The 19,546-nt window shown below is 42.3% G+C and overlaps 1 protein-coding gene across 1 annotated transcript in view; it reads right to left on the minus strand.

Annotated features, from left to right (window-relative positions):
- DNAH14 (dynein axonemal heavy chain 14) overlaps window positions 1–19,546 on the minus strand; it is a 328,569-nt gene that overhangs the window by 269,769 nt on the left and 39,254 nt on the right. The window contains exons 5-9 of the mRNA XM_040451938.1: window positions 18,211–18,341; window positions 15,453–15,605; window positions 14,206–14,318; window positions 5,032–5,094; window positions 140–284 (exon numbers count right to left, since the gene is read on the minus strand). Of these exons, the coding sequence (XP_040307872.1) occupies window positions 140–284; window positions 5,032–5,094; window positions 14,206–14,318; window positions 15,453–15,605; window positions 18,211–18,341 (605 nt within the window). The remainder of the gene's footprint in view (window positions 1–139; window positions 285–5,031; window positions 5,095–14,205; window positions 14,319–15,452; window positions 15,606–18,210; window positions 18,342–19,546) is intronic.

Genomic DNA, 19,546 nt, shown 5'->3' on the forward strand with positions numbered 1-19,546 from the left:
ACTATTTTGGAACGTTAGTCATCCGTAGTGATGGTTTCTTCTGGACCTAGAGACAGGCGTTCCTTTGATTCAAAACTCCTTTTGTTCCTCCTGGTTTCTACCTGCAAATAGAGGCTAACAGTAGTATGCTGCTCCTCACCTTGATGAGGCAAATGGCAGATGGAGTTTCTTCATATTCTTTTCCATGTTTGCCATCAACTGCATCTTCACAAAGTCCCTTTACATAGAGCAGACAGCCTTGAAATAACTCATCAGCCCCAAAAAGATGGCGGCACAAAAATGACCTGAAAGGTAAAAACTTTCCAGACTTATCTGGCTCCTGTTCAAAATGAATACAACTCACTTAGAGGGAACCGTGTAATTTGTTTTGTATCCATATGTATCATATCTATTTTAAATGACATTAATAAACATAAGCATAATGGGGTTTGTTTGGCTGATAATGTTGAAAGCAAGGCTCTGGTATTGGGTGTGTTGAGTAAAAAAATACGAGGGCAAACAAGTGATGATATAATTTTACGCCACTGAGTTCTAACAACTTTGAAACAGTAGGCAGCGATGTACAACATAAGTTATACTTCCCCTATTAAATTTAAATACTTTTCCTCAATTTATGTTTTCCCCAATTACAGGAAGAAAAATTAGCTAGACTTGGGAACCATTTGGAGAATGTTTCTTAAGTTCTCCAACCACCTATATCCCAGAATAGAAAAGATGGGCCTTGCTCTTTCCTCTGCCCCTTTCTGCCGGTCTGATCGTGGTCACAAAGGTGAGTATTCTCACTTCTAACAACACAAGACAGAACTGAAGGAGAAAAGAGCAAAGTGAAAGAGATCAGGCTCCTGAAAAACTGGATCAAGAAAAGCGAACCTCCCTGTGCAACAGTGTATCAAGGAAGGGGGCGGGGGGGGGGGGGGGGGCTTCTGCCCTTCACCGATCCCTTGTGGGGTGGCTAACTTTTATAGCTGATTTTGGTATACTTTATATAAAAATACAATCATCAGAAATTAGCCTTTTCCTGTCTTTCCATTTTATTGGCGAAAGCTTTATGCACCATGAAGAAGCTCCCTGGGCCCTTTATTCTCACTGCCCTCCCCCTCCCCAAGGCCTTGTGGTCTTTGTCATAAAGGCCTCCTCAAATGACACAGGCCCCGCATAACCTGGAGCTACTCACAGAGGTGGAATTTGTTCACGGACACTCCCCTGGGTATCTAGTACAGGGAAGAAAAGAAATCATACTAAAGACAGATGGCACATTCCAGAAAGTGAACCGCCACAAAAAAAATCAAACCCCGTCTTGGGATTTATTCACAAGAGAATGATGATGAAGATTCACATAGTAACGAATCCACATTACCCAGCATTGTTTAAAGCTTCCTTCTTTCCTTTAAAAAAATATAATTGACTTTATGTGTGTTATTTTAACACAGATATGAGGAAACTAGGGAGGGTTCACTGTGAAAACAAATTATAGGTGGGGAAAGCATGAAAACATTTAGAACTGTGATGGTGAGATCTGACAAGAGAAAAATAATGCATCATCTGATGACTATTCAGGCAAAGGTGTTACCAGGAACTCGCCAACAAATTTCCACCGTATCGTACTAGAGAGCTAAATACATTCTCGCAAACTTGACTCACAAGATTGAACTGCTTGGCATTAGAACATATATCACAGAAATCTCTTAAAACTCAGGTCCTGGCTCCTATAAAAATGGGGTAAGTGTACTTTTCACTACTCTTCCCTCCAGGTACAACTAAAAACTCTGAACGTTACATGTGAAGTGAACACGAGAAGACACCGAGAGGTAGAGAAGACAGACCGGCCAGGAGTGACAGGGTCATCAGGCGCGTCTTCTTCTGCCTTCTACGGCCCAGGCTTGGAAATGCCAACAGGTGCGGACAGAAGCGCCTGCTGTCTGGCTCGAGGGCCAGAAAGGGGCAGCCGAGCAAGACAGAAAACTTTTCAACAACCACCATTCTATCCCAGCGAGATACCACAGGGGGGGAAGGCCACATGGAGAGCCTGGCATCGTGCGCCGGGCAACTGGTAGTGAGCTTCCCTAGCGGTCCTCTGGGGGTTTTCAGGGAAAGCTGAGCAGGGAATAGGGAAGGTCATCCTCCCTGGGTGGTGGTGAGCAGAGAAACAGAAGACATATCATTTTATAAGTTAAAAAATATAATGACTGAAATGGAAAACTCAGTATGTTGGCTCAACAGCAGAACGGAGTGGACAGAGAAATCCGTGAACCGAAAGAAGAACAACAGAAAGCATTCAATCTGAACAACAGAGTAAAGACTGACTGAAAAAAATAAGCGGACCCTCAGGGACCAGCAGGACCATAAAAAAGATCTAGCATTTGCCTCCCCAGTCCTAGAAGCAGAGGAAGGAGAGGGCAGGACTAAAAACACTTGAAGAAATATGGACGAAAATGCAACAAGTTTGTCAACGGATGCACGAACCAGAGGTTTAGAAGCCAGGTGACTACAACAGGATAAAGACAGAAGTCCAACCACCACACATCAAAGTCAAACTTCCGAAAACTACAGCCAAAAGAAAAAGTGTCAAAAGCAGCAAGAGAAAAAACCGTCTACAGAAGAAAAGCAATTCGAATGACCACGGAGGCCAGGAGATGGGCTCAGAGGAAAGAACTGTCCACTCGGAATCCCATATTCAGCAGAATCTTCTTCGATGACAGAGAAACAAAGAAGACGCTTTGGGACATGGGAGAAGCAGGAGACTTTGCTGCCCGCAGACCTGCCCTAACAGAATGGCTAATGTAAGTTCTCGCAACAGAAATACACAACAAAACAGCCCAAGGAGCCCTGCGACATTGAGAAGGAAGCAAGAGCATGATAAACAAACCAAACTGAATACATTTTAAAAACACATAGACTGTCGTTCTCGTTCTCGAGTTTTACAATGTATATTTGATGGTGGAAGCAAAAAACTGTAACAGTGCCGAACACAAGTGGAGGAAACATTTAAGACCGTCATACTGTAAATGGGGGAGGGCAGAGGGACACAGAGGTAAGGTTTCTACAGTTCACTCAAACTAATAAAATGCAACAGGTTTCTACAGTTCACTCAAACTAATAAAATGCAACGCTAGTAAATTGCACGCTACGTATGTATGATGTTACGCCAACAGCAACCACCAAACAGCTACACAGAAATACGTTAAACAATAGTATAGAAAAATCCAAATAGAATTCTGAGAAATACTGCTTTAGTTGAATGTTCAAATAATCCACAGAAAGAAGAAACAGACAAAAAGCAGAGGGAAGAAACAGAAACCAAGAAATAAAATGGCAAGCTTAAGCCCTAACAAATAAATAATCAGACTGCACGTCAAGGGTCTAAACACAGCAAGTAAAGACCGAGATTGGCAGACGGATCTGAAAACGTGATCAAACCATATGCTGCCTCCTAGAAACGAATGGCCATCGACAACCCCCCTTCCTCCCAACCCCTCACCCACGCCCCTCCCTCCAACCACCCCTGTAGCCAAGGGTGTCCCTTGAACAGAGGAGGAGTTCAGTCTCCGCATCAAAGCCACCCAGGCCAACGAAGCAGTGAGGCTGGAGAGTTATGTTAACCCGTTCCCAAAGCAGGCTAACTCTAGCCTCATGCCTGGCACGTAGAGATGCTAAATAAATATTCTTGAATTAAAAAAAAAAAAAAAAAGACAAGCCAAATCTGGGAGAAAATGTTTATAAACCAGGCACAAGGGACTCGTGTCGAGACTATAAAAAGAACCCTTAAAAACTCAACAGTATAAAGATAAACAATCCCACCAGAGACATGGAGAGACATCTCACCAGAGAGACATGGAGAGACATCGCACCAAAGAAGATTCCCAGGTGGCCCATAAGCACACGGAAAGATGCCCAACATCATCAGGGAGACGCAAACTGAAACCACAACATGATACTGCCAGAAAACTGCCGGAATACCTAAAACAAAAGAACAGTGACAATTCCAAATGGCGGCAGGGAGGTGGAGAAGCTGAATCACTCCTACGTTGCTGTCGGGGATGGAAAAAACAGAACAAAACTAAACGTGCAATCGCCATATGACCCAGGAGTGCACTCCGGGGCATTCACGCCAGACCAATGAAAACCTGTGTTCCCATAAAAACCCACACATGACGGTTTAGAGGGCTTTACCTACAGTCAACAAACGCTGGAGAACAGCGCGTGTACTTCCCACTGTCAGCACGCGCCGCTCCCCAGCCATCGAGGAACGCCGGATAAACGCGGCAGCCTGGATGGAAGTGCAGAGTTGCGCTCAGGGAAGAGCCAACCCCAACCCAAAGGTCGTATGCTGCATGACGGCACTTATACAACGTTCTCGAAAAGACAAACTCACAGAAATGGGGGCCCGCGTCGTGCTTGCCACGGGCTAGGAAGAGGGTGGGACTGGGAGGGAAGCGAGTATGGCTGTACAAGGGCAACACGAGGGACCCTGCGGTGGCCAATCTTCTGTATCTTGATGACGTCAGTGCCACTGTCCTGGCTGCCATATTGTACAGTGAGTTTGGGGGTTCTACCTCTGGGGGAAACAGGAGGTCTCTCGGCATCATCTCTTACAACTGCATTCAATCACAGTTACCTCAAAGTACAAAGTTCAATAACAACAACAACAACAACAACAACAACAACACGGGGCTGCCAGAGACCCCGTAAAACAGGATTAACAGCCATTTGACTCCCATGACGTAGTCACTCCCCTTTCTGGAAGCAGAAAGGTCAATCGAGCGACCAGGGGAAGTCCTCATAAGCTGTCCACAGAACTATCACCTCCTCATGCCGCAGACTGACATACTGGGAAATGTCGTCAGTGTTCATCATCACGTGCGATATACAAAAATGGTGTTTGAAAGTAAGATTGACTAAACCTACTCATAACCGCGACGTGACTTTCCAATCGCTGAGTGAAAAGTGATTTATACCTGCTTCCATACTACATATTTAAGATAAGGTTTCCCCTTAACATAGTTAAAAATGCATTTGCCTCTTTAAGCTTACCTGCTCTTCTCTGTCTTCATTCTTCTAACATTCAATTTCCAAGTAACAAATGCTTTATTAATTCTGAAAGGAAAGATATTTCTTACATTGTTTGTAAGTCATGTATTTATATGGAATACATTCATTTTATTTTTTTTAATATGAGATTTAGTGTCAAATTGGTTTCCGCACAACACCCAGTGCTCCTCCCAACAGGTGCCCTCCTCGATACCCATTCCCTCCCCCCCCCCCCCATCAACCCTCAGTCTATTCTCAGTTTGTAAGAGTCTCTCATGGTTTGGAATACATTTAGTAACGTCTTAGAAATCCTAGATGTCCTAGAACAGGTCACATTCATCATAAACTTTACTTAAAGCAAATACCAGACCACATCACTTCTCTCCCAAACTATCAACAGAACAGAGAAAAGTAAATGTCATCAAAACTCATTATAATTCTCATAGACACGTAATTAGTTTAGTTACTGTTAGGACGTCCCTGGAACCACAGTGGAGGGGACGGCCATCTTGCCAATGCAACCCAATGAAAAGCCCCTAGTAGCTGCCAGAACCAATTGGAGGTCAACCAATCACCGGCGACAGCACGACCTGGCGCGAAAAAGGCCCCCCCGGGAACCGCTGCAGCTTAAAAGCCCTACCCCACCACCCCCGGCGCGACCTCCCTAACTCCTCTCTCTCTCTCCCCCTGAGTCACGGAACCCCGCCCGAGACCTTAGTTCCCAATAAAGCCTTTGACTGCTAAAACCTTTAGTTCTTGACTCTTACCTTCACCCTAGCCTACGCCTGAGCCTACCAGTTACCACATCCCAATTAATATAAATCTATAAAAATATATTCTTTTCCCTTATACCTTTATTAGCTTACTGGTTTTAAAAGAGATTCTATTTCGAGAAGAATCAAGGTTCAATTTTCAGTGATAAGAAAAGTAACGTTGGTAAGAAATCACTGTATACTGGTAAATAAAAAATTAAGATAGTGTAGATCATATTGATATTTAATATTTATGTTTTTGAAAGGATGCATTTGTAATTTTAAAACCTCAAGGAACCCGTCTGAGAAGGACGGTAACGGTGACGCCTGGTGACACTTTCAAGGTGACGCTTGTTTGCCAAAGCGAGATTCCTTACGCGGCAGGCAAGAGCCAACTGGGAGAGGACCGCCCGAGCGGCCAATCGGAAGCAGCCCGTCTTCCTGGCTGATTCTGAACCACAGAAGACTGAAGGAGCCCCAGGGACAAGCAAGCGGTTCGGAAAGCGTCCCATGATGGCACACAAACAGGCACACCCAAGGCCTTAGAAACACCTCAGATCTGGTAACGTGACCCAAATCAGGCTCCCAACAGGTTCCATCCGGTCACAGAACCTCAGGACTCCAGAACCCTGGAAACCAGACGAATCACCCCAACGGCAGTGTGAGGAGTGTCCACACCGGGCCACGGCACAAGTCCTCTGGGACGGCCCACGAGGTAAAAGGCGGGCACTGCAGCTCAAGTCACCCCTGCACGAGACACACATCACCTCCGTAAGCCGCAGAGCCCCTACACCGGAGATACCACGTCGCCTCCATAAGCCGCTGACCCCCCCTGCACCGGACACAGCACATCGCCTCTGTGAGCCACTAACCCTTCACATTCACCTTTTCTCTGCTTGATATGTTGTTACAATTATTAGTCATAAAAAAAAAAAACTTTACAAAATGTTAAAAATAAAATTTTTAAATCAAATGAATTTATAGGTTTTAATCTGCGTAAACGTTAACTTCTACTTTGCTTAACATGAATTTTAAAAAAATGAATCATTTTGACCACGGACTTACTGATGCTAAATGTCCTATAAGATGACTCATCCCAGTTCCAACTACGCTTCAAAAGCTTAATCAATTGAAATTACCTAGAATGGAGCGAACCCCAAGGATGTGTTACAAGGCAAGGATGACGGCGGAAAGCCCAACGATGACAGTTTACACTGGCACCTAATTCACAGGGATGCGACGATCATCTATTTTCTTGCAGACGAACTTCTCAGAACTCTCTCTCAGTCACCTACACGGCATGCGACTCAGGTTCGGACAGACAGCCAGAGCCCGCGTCGTTGCCGACCAACCTCTCCGACACTTCGGCGTCAGCGGTACCATCTCTACCTCTGGGTACACACCGACCTTGATCCTGCCTCCCAACTTCTGACCTTGCTGTGTGCTCTGTCTAAACTATTCCCTCAAGACCCCCTGTGGACGTGTCCTTCTCACCAATGAGGCCTCCGCTTAAAGAGCACCTCTCTGGCCGTCCTACTTAAAGTAGCAACCACACATCTCTGCTTTATTATCTTTCTGGCCCCTATCACCAGCTGAAATAATCTTATTTATTTACTTGTTATCTATCTCCCTCCATGAGAATGAAGTTCTACAGGAACACAGACATTGTACGTTTTTTTACACGATGATACCTCCAGTGCCCAGAACGGTGGAGCAAAAGTACACAATACTTGTTTTGTAAGTGAGTAACTTCTCTGCTACAAAATCCACTCACTTCTCTTATAAAAGTCAACTTCCTTAGGTTCTTAGTTATTCCAACTATTTGATATCAAATGTAACCATTTAAGATATGACATCTCTTCTCCTAGTCTCCACCAGGTAGCAGCAGACCACAAGGAAATACATACACTAGAAACAAAAAAATTATGGTAACAGCACGGTTCTGTTCGGGGACGGGTGCGGCGTGGTGCCCAGCACAATGTACGGACGCCTGAAACTAATGTGACATCAGTTGTCAACTACACACGAAACAAAAGGAAAGAAAAAAACCAGGTACAAACACTAGGAGAACAAATCTGGGACCGCTGTGTGAAGGATCGGACTCGCAGAAACCCTGGTGTCCTTGTCCTGCCGTGTCACTCTGAACTGGATGAGTTATTAAGTGATGACCTGGAACCAAGCCGCCCCAGCCCCCTAATTCTGATCTATTTTCCTCTATAACATTCCTTCTGCCCCTGATATTCCACGTATTTATGTTTTTACCTCTTACCCACTACAAGACATTTGAGAGCAAGACAATTGTTTTGTTCAACAGAGTCTCTCCAGCATCCAGAACAATGCGTGGTTTTTGCAAACTCTCAATAAATACTCATTTAATGAATCAATGCATGAAAAATACACGGTAAATTAAAGTCATTATAGTTAACTTCAATCTGACCATAAAAAAATCTTTTTCTTACAATATTTATCCAAAAAGATGGGCGTTTTCATACCTAAATGGGTAAGCTTCCTTTACCTAAAGAAAACTGTATCGCAGTATAATTGACATACAGTATTATATTAGTTTCAGGTGTACAACACAGTAATTTGACACTGTAGACCCTGTGAACTGATGCCTACAATAAATGTAGTTATCATCTGTGACCATATGGTTAATACAGCACTCGCGACTGTATTCCATAGGCTGTACATTCCATCACTGTGACTTATTTCATAACGGGAAGTCTGTAACTTCTCTTCACTCATTTCATCCCCCACCCGGCACCTCTCCCCTCTGGCAAGACACAACTCTGCGCTCTGTATCTATGAGTCTTGGTTTTGTTTCGGTTTTTAGGTTCCACATATACGTGAAATGATGTGGTATAGTTCTTTCTCTGTCTTACTTCCCTTAGCAGAATACTTTAGGGTCCCATCCGTGTTGATGCAAAATGGCAAGATTTCTTTTTTTTTTTTTTTTCTGGCTGAGTACTGTTCTGTTGTATATAGGTACCACCTTTTCTTTATCCATTCATCTCTACCAGTGAGCCCTTTGGTTGTTTCTATGTCTTAGCTACTGCAAATAGAGCCACCAGAAACAAAGGAGTGCATTATCTTTTCAAAGTAGTCTTTTCATTTTCTTAGGATACCCAGAAGTGGAACTGCTCGATTGTTCGGTAGTCCTAATTTTAATTTTTTTCAGGAATCTCCATCCTGTTTTCCATAGTGGCCGCACCAGTTTACATTCCCACAAGCAATGAGTGAGGGCCCCTTTTCTCCACATCCCCATCAATTCTTGTGATTTCTTTTTTTAATGATAGTCATCCTGACATGTAGCAGGTAATATCCTATTGTGGTTTTGACCTGCATTTCCCTGATTAATGATGTTAAGCATCTTTTCATGTGTCTGTTGGCCACTTGGATGCAGGTCCTGGAAAAATGCCTCTTCATATCCTCTGCCCATTTATGAATTGGATTGTTTTTGTTACCGAGTTGTATGAATTCCTTTTTTGCTTTTTTTTTGGATATTCACTCATTATATATGATTTACAAACATCTTATCCCAGTCAGTAGTTGGCCTTTCCGTTCTATTGATGGCTTCCTTCACTGCTCACAAGCTTTTCCGTTAGATGCCATCCCATTTGTTTACTTTCCCTTCTGCTGCCTTTGCCTTAAGTCAGATCTAAGAAAACATCTCCAAGAATGACGTCAAGGAGTTTACCACCCACTTTCTGTTGGGTGTTTCATGCATTCAGTTCTTACTTTCAAGTCTTTAACCCATTTTGAGTTTACTTTTGTGTGTGGTGTAAGCAAGTGGTCCAGCTTTCCCAACACCATTTGTGAAACAGACTTTTTCCCGTGGCATATTCTTGCCTCCTTTGTGGAAGATTAATTGGCCATATAATCGTGGGTTTACTCCTAGGCTCGCTATTCTGTTCCTTTGATCTACATGTTTATTTTTGTGCCAGTACCATACTGTTTGATCACTACAGCTTTGTAGTGGATCTTGAAATCTGAGATTGCAATATCTACAGCTTTGTTCTTCCATACATAGTATAATGTCATGTGTAAATAATAACAGTTTAATTCTTCCTTTCCAATTTGGATGCCTTTTATTTTTTTCTTGCCTAACTTCCGTGGCTGACTTCCAATTCTATGCTAAGAAATGTAGTCACCCTTGTCTTGATCCTGACCTTAGAGTAAAAGCTTTTAGCTTTTCAAAGTTGGAATATTATTTTAGCTGTGGGTTTGTCATATATGGCTTGTACTGTGTTGAGGTACATTCCCTCCATATGCACTTTGTTGAGAGTTCTTATCATAAATGAATGTTGACTTATGTCAAATGCTTTTTCTGCATCTACTGAGATGATACAACTTTTATCTTTCATTTTTTTTTAATGTGGTGTATCACAGTATGTCACATTGTTTTACAGATGTTGAACCTCTCCATTCCTGAAATCAATGCCACTTGACCATGATGTATGATCCTTCTAACGTATTTTCTAATTTGATTTGTCAATATTTTGTTGAGGATTTTTGCATGTATGTTCGTAAGGGATATTGGCCCTTTATTTTTGTGGTATCCTCTGGTTTTGATATCAGGATAACTGATGGCCTAATAAAATGACTTTGGAAGCTGTCATTCCTCTTCCATTTTTTTTTTTTTTGAAGAGTTTAAGAATAATAGGTATTAAATATTCTTTGAACGTTTAGTACAATTCACCAGTGAATTCTGATCCTGGACTTTGTTGGGAAGTTTTGGATTATTATTTAATCTCCTTACTAGTAATTGGTCTCTTTAAATTTTCTACCTTTTCATGATTCAGCCTTGCTAGGTTATATGTTTCTAGGAATTTATCCATTTCTTGTAGGTTGTCCAGTTTGCCTGTGTGTGACTGTTGTCTCTGTTATGATTCTTCATATTTCTATGGTGTCAGTTATAACTTCTTCTGATTTTGAGTTCTCTTTTTCTTCATTAGTCACCAATTTCATCTTTTTGTGGAACGAGCTCTTGGTTTCATTGATCTTTTCTGTTGTCTTTTTAGTCTCTATTTTACTTATTTCCACTCTGATCTTCATTATTTCCTTCCTTACACTAACTTTGGGTTTCATTTGCTCTTCTTTTCCAATTCTTTAGGTTTAAAGTTAGGCTGTTTGGGATTTTTCTTCTTAACGTAGGCCTGTATTGTTATGAACTTCTCTCTCGTAACTGCTTTCGCTGCATCCTGTAGATTTTTGATATGTCCTATTTATGTTTTCATTTGTCTCTAGGTATTTTTTTTTTTAATTTCTCCTTTTTTTCCTTCAAAGGTCCCTTCATTTCAGTAGCATGTTGTTTAATCTCCACATTTTTGTGGTTTTTCCAATTTTCTTCTCGTAGCTGATTTCCAGTTCTACACCATCATGGTTGAAAAGATGTTTGATGATTTCAATCTCGCTAAATTTACTGAGATGTTTTTGTGGCCTAGCATGTTATTTACCCTGAAGAGTGTGCCGTGTGCACTCAAGATGAAACATATTATTCTGCTTTTGAATGTAATGTTCTATATAGATCTCTTAAGTCCATCTGGTCTAATGTGTCATTTGAGGCCAATGTTTCCTTACAGACTTTCTGTATGAATGATGTAATTATTAACAAAAGTGGGATGTTAAAGTCCCCTCCTATTATTGGATCGCTGTCTCTTTCTCCCTTTATGTCTGTTGATATTTCCTTTAAACATTTTGGTGGGTTCATTAAACATTATGTTGAGTTCATATACATTTATAAATATTATGTCCTCTTGCTGGATTGACCCCTTTATCATTATCTATTTAATGCCCTACTTTATTTTCTATAAGTCTTGAAGTCTATTTTGTGTGAATATAAGCTACCATAGCCTTCTTTTCATTTCCATTTGCATAAAATATAGTTTTTCATACCTTCACTTTCAGTCTGTGTGCCGTTACTTTTGAAGTGAGTCTCTTCTCAGCAGCATATGGAGGAGACTTTTTTTTTTTAGAAGCCCATTCAGTCACTCTACATCGTTTGATTGGAGAATTTAGTTCATTTACATTTAATTTTAATAGGTATGTACTTACTGCCCTTTGTTATTGTTTTCTAGCTGTTTTTATAGTTTCTGTTCTTTTATTCTTCCCTTCTCTCTTCCCCTAATATCTGATAACTTTCTTTAGTGTTGAGATTCCTTTCTCATTTTGTGTATTCATTGAAAGTTTTTGTGGTTATCATGAGGTTCAGATACAACATCGTACGTATATGATGATGTGTTTTAAGTTCAGAGCAACTTAAATGTGAATACATTCCAAAATTCTACATTTTCATCCCCCTCTGTTAATGTTTTAGGTTTTTTGTCACATTTTACAACTTTTTATGTATTACTTAACTAATTATTGTAGTTTTAGTTAATTTGACTATGTTGGTCTTTTGAATTTCATATTAGTTTTATAAACGATTTACTACCTTCACTATATACTTACCTTTTTCCACTGAGATTTTCACTTTCATATGTTTTCTTGTCATTAATTAGTGCCATTTCTTCTTAGCTTAAAGAAGTCCCTTTAGAACTTCTTGCAAGGCTGGTTGGGTGGTAATGATGTCCTTTAGCTTTTGTTATATGAAAACTCTCTCTCTCCTTCAATTCTGAGTGGCCGGGTACAGTATTATCGGTTGCAATTTTTTTGTACTTTGAATATGTCCTGCCGCTCCCTTCTGCCTTGCAAAGTTTCTGCTAAGAAACCTGCTGATAGCCTCCTGGGTTTACCTTGTGTGTAAACAAGTTGTTTCTCTCTTGCTGCTTTTAAGATTCTCTACCTTTAACTTTTGACATTTTAATTCTATCTTGGGGTGAAACCCTGTGGATTCTTATTTGGCACTCTCTGGGATTCCTGGGTGTGGAGGTCTGTTTCCTCTGCCAGATTAAGGAAATTTTCAGCCATTATTTCTTCGGGTAAGTTCTTCTCCCCCTTTTCTCTCCTTCTGCGGCTCCTATAACGTGAATGTTACTTTGCTTGAAATTGTCCCACGGGTCACCTAAGTTGTCTTCATTTTTTAAAACATCTCTCTCATTTTGGCTGCTCTGTCTGGGTGAGTCCCATTGCTTTGTCCTCTGGTTCACTCTCTGACCTCTTCTGATTCGCCCAGTCTGCTGGTGAACCCCTTTAGTGTATACTTCAGTTATTTGTTCTGCTTCAGCTCTCCGACTTCCATTTGGTAGTCTCTTAAGTTTTCCATCTCTCTGTTGCAGTTCTCACTGCGCTCATCCATTCTTCTCCCAAGCTCGGGAGGCATCTTTATGACCACTGCTTTGAACTCTCCGTCAGGTAATTTACTGACGTTGCCATTTCATTAAGGTCTTTTTCTGAGGTTTTGTCTTGTTCTTTCATTTGGAAGAGAACTCCTCTGTCTCATCTTGCCTGATTTTCTGTGTTTTGTTTTGTTTTTTTTCTATATATGAGGCAAAACAGCTACCTCTCCCAGTCTTGAAGAAGTGGCCTTGTGTAGATGACCCCTGAGGCCGAGAAGCACAATCCCATCTGGCCACCAGTGCCAGGTACTCCAGGGTGGTCCCGGGTGTGGGCTACTCGCACCTGCTGGCTATGGGGAGGCCGGGGCTGTGGCACCGAGAGGCATGGCACTCATCTGGCAAGGTGGCTGCAGTTTTGGCCAGGGGAGGACAGGACGCCTGCCCAGCTGGCTGTGGTGCGGCTGTGGCATGGAGTGATGGGGCATGCCCAGGTTACAGGAAGATTGCCAAAATGGCTAATGCCAACACTGGCGTTAGCAAAGTACAACAGGATTGCAAAATGACACCTGTCCCAGGAAGATCCTGCTTCTCTGCAATTCACTTCAGGAATAAGGGGGTCAGTCTCCTTTCGGCATGGCCTAGATGCTTCTCAAAGTGCAGCTTTTGCTCTGGGTCCCAGGGTGAGTTGAGTGTGCGTGCAAACCCTTTACGGGCAGGTTCTCTGTTCCCCAGTTTTATGGTTTTCCTGGACACAATCCCCATTGTTTTACATTTTGGCAGCTCATCTCTCCGGCGCAGAACCCAACAACTGAGGTGCCCGATGTGTGAAACATCCCCTACTCCTCAGGGAGAGTCCCCACATTTTTGAGATCTCTCCTGATTGTGGCTGCCGTACTGGGGATAGGCTGTTTGGTGAGAGCATGTCTCTGTCTCTTCCACCCGTCTCCATGCGGCCTCTGTCCTCTGTTTCCAGGACTTTTCCAGAGGAAATTATTCCACATGTAGGTGTGTTGTGTCTGTGGGAGGGAGGAAGTTCAGGCTCTTCCTGCACCTGCATCTAGCCTAAAACACCCGTATGGAGTACCCCGTTTCCTCTGTAACTCCCCACAAAGATGGCACCGGGCGGCAGAACCCACATGTCAGCCGAGCGGTTTCTGTTTCAACAGGACCGTACTGCAAATAATTGGCTGCGTTTTCTTTCATCTCACCGAAACTCGGAAAATATCCTGAACTGCTGCAATAAATGGTAACACGTTCTTTCTAAAAGCCATTCCACAGTCGGTACAGAGTCTACTTCTTCTACGCCACCTACGTTAGTAACCTGTAAACACAGAGCACAAAAGCATGACTTTATTTTCTTAAAACAAATATGCACAATTTTCAAGGACTTAGGCAACCCTGGGTTTGCCTCATAACTACTTGCCTCGATAATGAGGCCTGCTCTGTACACGGCCTCCACCACTCCGTCTCTGCCCAAACTTGGTGTCCCGTCCCACACGGCTTCCATTCTCGCCATTTTTCTAATGCTATTTCTTGTGCTCCGACAGAGAAAGAATGCGAGAAACTTCCTCACCTTGACATACTTTTCACAGATGCCTGTTCTTTTCAGTGTCAAAATTCTCACATTTTCTATACAGGTAGTATTTATGAGCTCAATTTTAACTACAGGGGTAGAGTGGTTCCAGAGGGGCTAATAATCCCATTGCCAAGACACCCCATTTTGACATTCAAGAACCACAGGACTTTCTTTCCTCAAAGAACCCCTCTCCCCCATGTGAATGGTAGCCTTTTCTTAAATGTCTTCTAGGAATAAAAGTATGCCTATATCACCACATACGTATTTACGTGCATACTTTTGTTTATATAGAAGTCGTGCTTTCCATTTTCAGTTGATAATACACACGGGGCATCCCCACACGTGCACCTACAGATTTGTTTCCTTTGGATGTGGCCCCGCCCACACGTGCTTACAGTGTAGCCGGGAGGCTGGCGCCACAGACACTAAACAAACGGCCCAAACAAGTAACAAGTTGTATGATCACAACTTGTGATCAGTATCAAAGCGCTATTTGAGTGTATTGGGGGAGTGAGGTCTCTACCTCTGGCAATGAACTTTCTGACCAACCTGAGAAAACAGTTTTTTCTTTTATTATTATAATTCCTATGATGTCAGCAAATCCCTGTAGTCTAGTTTTCTTTACACACACACACACACACACACACACACACACACACACACACTTAAGGTATTTGAGATAAAATTGAATCCCCAAACCTAAATCTCTAGAAAAAAGAAAAGGAACCTCGCCATTAAAAAGCTTTCTCCCAAAGAGGATCTGAAACATAAGCTACTTCTCAAATGGCCAGGTTTGTCTGAAACACACAGAGATATTCTAAATTGAATAATATTTTTCCATTATGACTCTCCAAGCTGAGCACGCCCGCCCTCTGTTACCTTGGAGACAGATGATGCTGTAATAATCCAGAATTCTTTGCCATGTCTAGCTCTGTGAGCAGAGACCACCTGGAGGTCATACGGATTATAGACACCTTTATGATTTTTCCGAGAAAGGCAATATACAAATTCTCCATCATCTTTTAAAGGTTCCTGAGGTTAAAAAAATTTTAATTAACTTGATCAAACTAAGTAGTAAAATGGCTGAACAGGTTACTCAATAAACTGAAACGATTTTAGATGAAAATTAAGAATAATATCCCTGAGGAAAGTTAACATCAAATTGTGTCCAACCGAAGTTCAACAAGATCAATCTTATGAAAGATTTAAAATATATAATTTTCATTCTTACAGCGTGGTGAAAAAACATTCACGAAAACTGATCTATGTGCTCACTCATGCGTGCTTATTCACACAAAGAACTTGGCAACATACATTTTACAACACGCTCCACCTTCAGTCAATCTTCCGACACCGGAAGCCTTTTGAGCACATTAATCATTTATTTTGTTAATGACGGTGGCTTAGTATTAGAGTAACAGTAGCTAATATTTGTTAGGTAAATAATTTGTTAGGTAAATAATAAATATTTAATAAGTAATAACTTTCATATATGTTATATTAATAACCACGAGAATTTAATTGCTTGAATTTTTTAAATTAACCATGGACGATGATCGTTAAATAGATGCAGAAATTACTAGTTTGAGAAATTAGGTCATTTGAGAAGAGTCACAAAGACAGGCAGGGGCAGGCTAAGATGTGAGCATGTGTCTGACCAAACCCACACTCCGACACACTGCAATATACCCTAACGCCTGCTTCTTTTTTACCTGGCATTATTGAGAAATCAGCCATTCCACATTAAGAAAAAATTCTAAGTGAAATTTCTTTCTTCTAGCTTTGAACATTTTTAACTTTCACTATGAACCCTCTACAAGAAAGTTCAAGTTAGTCATTCCTGGATAATTAAAATTTATTATTAAAAAAATTATAATTCAGTGATGCCTTCAGAAGCTATTGAACTGAGTAAACAGTTTCTAATTACTGGAATTTAAAATTCTGGATCCAGTTTTACTTCTTAAAAAACCATCTTCCCTTAAGACCCTTCGTGTTCCTTCTCAATGTCTCAACCGTTCCCCTTTCTTGTTCTGACCGGACACAATGCATCCCTGGAAACCTTAAGAAACAAGTCTACAAACCGCGAGTCAACGTTAATAACTCAGCTCTGGGTGGCGACCTGCACGGTGGCGGCTGTGCTCCAGGTACTGGGCCACTCGAGGCATTTCTGTTCTAATTATCTTTCAGAAAGTTAAGGGTGTTAGAACCTTAACGCAGACACGACTCTCCCAATGGGTCGTGTATGTAACTAAATCATCCACGTACAAGAAGCACAGTATGTTCCAATTAAATATTGTCTTTCGATTAAAAACAAGTATTTGTGTCACATTCTCAATCCTCTCTTCACATACACGCGAAACACACCTTGTCAGTGAGTCCAGGGGCATCCAGCTCACGGACAGCTTTGTGAAACCACGGCGCCCACCATCTGCCAGGCACACGCCACGCGCATTGCCTCATTTCCTGGCCACAGCTCCCTAACGTTAAGTACTATTATTTCCGCTTCAACATCAAAGAAGCTGACGCTCAGAGAGGCCAGGAACTTGCCCAAAATAACGCCGGGAGCGTACAGATAGAGCCTCACACCCGGGAGACTCCGATTCCATCATGCGTGGTGCTTGCCTTTACGTTAACGCTGCCTCCGACAACGATCAAAAGAGCACTCGTCCTCCTGGTGACAGCCTAGAGCAGGGCCAGCAAACCACGGCCGGGCTCACGCGCCTGTTTCAGTAAATGAAGACCCCCTGGAACACAGCCACACCCACTTGTTGCTCCCGCACCACGATGACAGACCTGAGTGGTTACGACAGAGGTCAGGGGGCCCTCACAGCCTAAAATATTTACCATGTGGCGTTTTTCGGAAAAAGGGAAGTCGGCCCCTGGTCTAGAAACACCGTTCTCAATTGTGCGTCAGAATCGCCTGGGGCAGCTTCATAAAACGCGGATCGCTGGGCTCCACCCCCAGAGTCTCTGACTCACAAGTGGGGGCTAGAGAGGGGACTGTGGATTGCTAAAAAGCTCCAGGGGACACTGATGCTGCTGGCCTGGGGCCTGCCATTTGAGCGCCCTGGGTCTCCGGAGTAGGACGAGAGGGTCCTGCCCAGTCTTTCGTCTTCTGTAATGAAGGAGGTCACAGGAGGCAGAGTTACCAGTGCTTGTCGCTGCCTGGACTCCCCGGTCACGTGACCCCGGACACGCTAGAACTTCCCCGAACAGGAACGGATAAGGACATACACAGATAATGAGACAGAAAATGGGGCACGAGCAGTAAGGGTGCAGATACATGCTACAAACACACGTTAGGATTTTTTCTAAAATCGCAAAATAACTGATAAACAGGAACATAAGAATAGATTCAAATTTCGGACACATGTCGTATCTGTTTCTCCGTTCTTGGAATAAGTGAAATGAAATGATGCCCCACACTTTCAGTTTTTGATTGTTTTGGGTTTTTTGTTTTTTTTTTTTTTACATCCAACACTTTTATAAGCATGTACTATGAAATCATGATTGTTAATTTGATGTTAATGGGATATTTAATTTTGATGTAATATGTGCAGTGAATGAAATAAAGATTAAGATACACTTTCAAATTAACAACTTTTATAGCACAAAACTGAATAAAACAGAGTAATACCTTTAGAATAATCTTCTGAACTGCAATTTTGGAACTTTTGTACTCCAAACAGCCCTGCGGTAACATTGTTTGCCAGCCAAACTTTTCTCGTAGCCTTATAATATGTCTTGTCACATCATCATCCTCCGGTTCTGGTTTACAACATTAAAAAAAAAAAAAAATCTAATACAAGTGTGAATATGGGCATCACTTAAGGATAATGTATACTACTCCAAATATTTCTAAACGGAGAAAACATTTTAATGGGAACTTAAAAGTTTACACAAAGGCTCTATAATTGGAAGAGAAAAAATAGCTTAAAATTTACTTTTAACATAAGCTGGAAAGAAGGAATAATATTTTTCCCCCTAAGAAAGGTATCGCAGAAGCCCTAATTCTGCAATCACACGGTTGGTGGCGCGAGAAGACACCGGAACAGGCGCCAGTTAGAAGGTTTTCTTAGCAGAAGCCTATGCTGGGCTGGGAAAGAAGTGATGACCACCCACGGTGGGAATATGCTTCCTAAAGATACTCATCCCACAGACACCTTTCAGACCTTTTTTTTCTTGATCTCTTAGCGGCTAAAGATTCTCTCCTTCTGGAAACGTTCCTGTTGCTTGGTTTGTATCTGCCATGCCTACAGGTTGTCCCTCTTAGCCCTTAAGCTTTTCTTGATACATCATGGGAAGGGAAGCAGTCCCAACACCATGCTGGCAAAACCGGCAATGCTATGAAGTTGTTCAAGATTTCTGGTCCTCTCGCGGCCCCTGGGTGGCTCAGTCGGGTAAGCGTCCGACTTCAGCTCAGGTCATGATCTCGTGGTTTGTGAGTTCAAGCCCCACGTCGGGCTCTGTGCTGACAGCTCAGAGCCTGGAGTTGCTTCAGATTCTGTGTCTCCCTCTCTATGTCCTTCACCTGCTCTTGCTCTGTCTCTCTCTTTTAAATGTAAAGAAATAAACATTAAAAAAAATTTTTTTTAAAGATTTCTGGTCCTCTAGGGATGCTTGGGTGGCTCAGTTGGTTAAGCAGCCAACTTCGACTCGGGTCATGATCTCACACTTCATGGGCTCGAGCCCCACATCAGGCTCTGTGCTGACAGCTCAGAGCCTGGAGCCTGCTTTGGATTCTGTGTCTCCCTCTCTCTCTCTCTCTCTGTCCTTCCCCAGCTTGTGCTCTCTCTCTCTCAAAACATTTAAAAAATATATTTAAAAAAAAGATTTCTGGTCATGTAGAAACAACAAACACCAGCTGATCGAAACAGGGTCTCTGCTAGGGATTAAGGGAGACTTGAACTGTTATGTAAAACAGCATCAGGACAGAATGAGGGTAAGGTACTGCAAAACCCCAAGAGTCGGTT

Source organism: Herpailurus yagouaroundi, unplaced genomic scaffold (genome assembly GCF_014898765.1).
Source record: "Herpailurus yagouaroundi ecotype Mexico unplaced genomic scaffold, PumYag 205, whole genome shotgun sequence".
In the NCBI taxonomy this organism is placed as follows: Eukaryota; Metazoa; Chordata; class Mammalia; order Carnivora; family Felidae; genus Herpailurus; species Herpailurus yagouaroundi.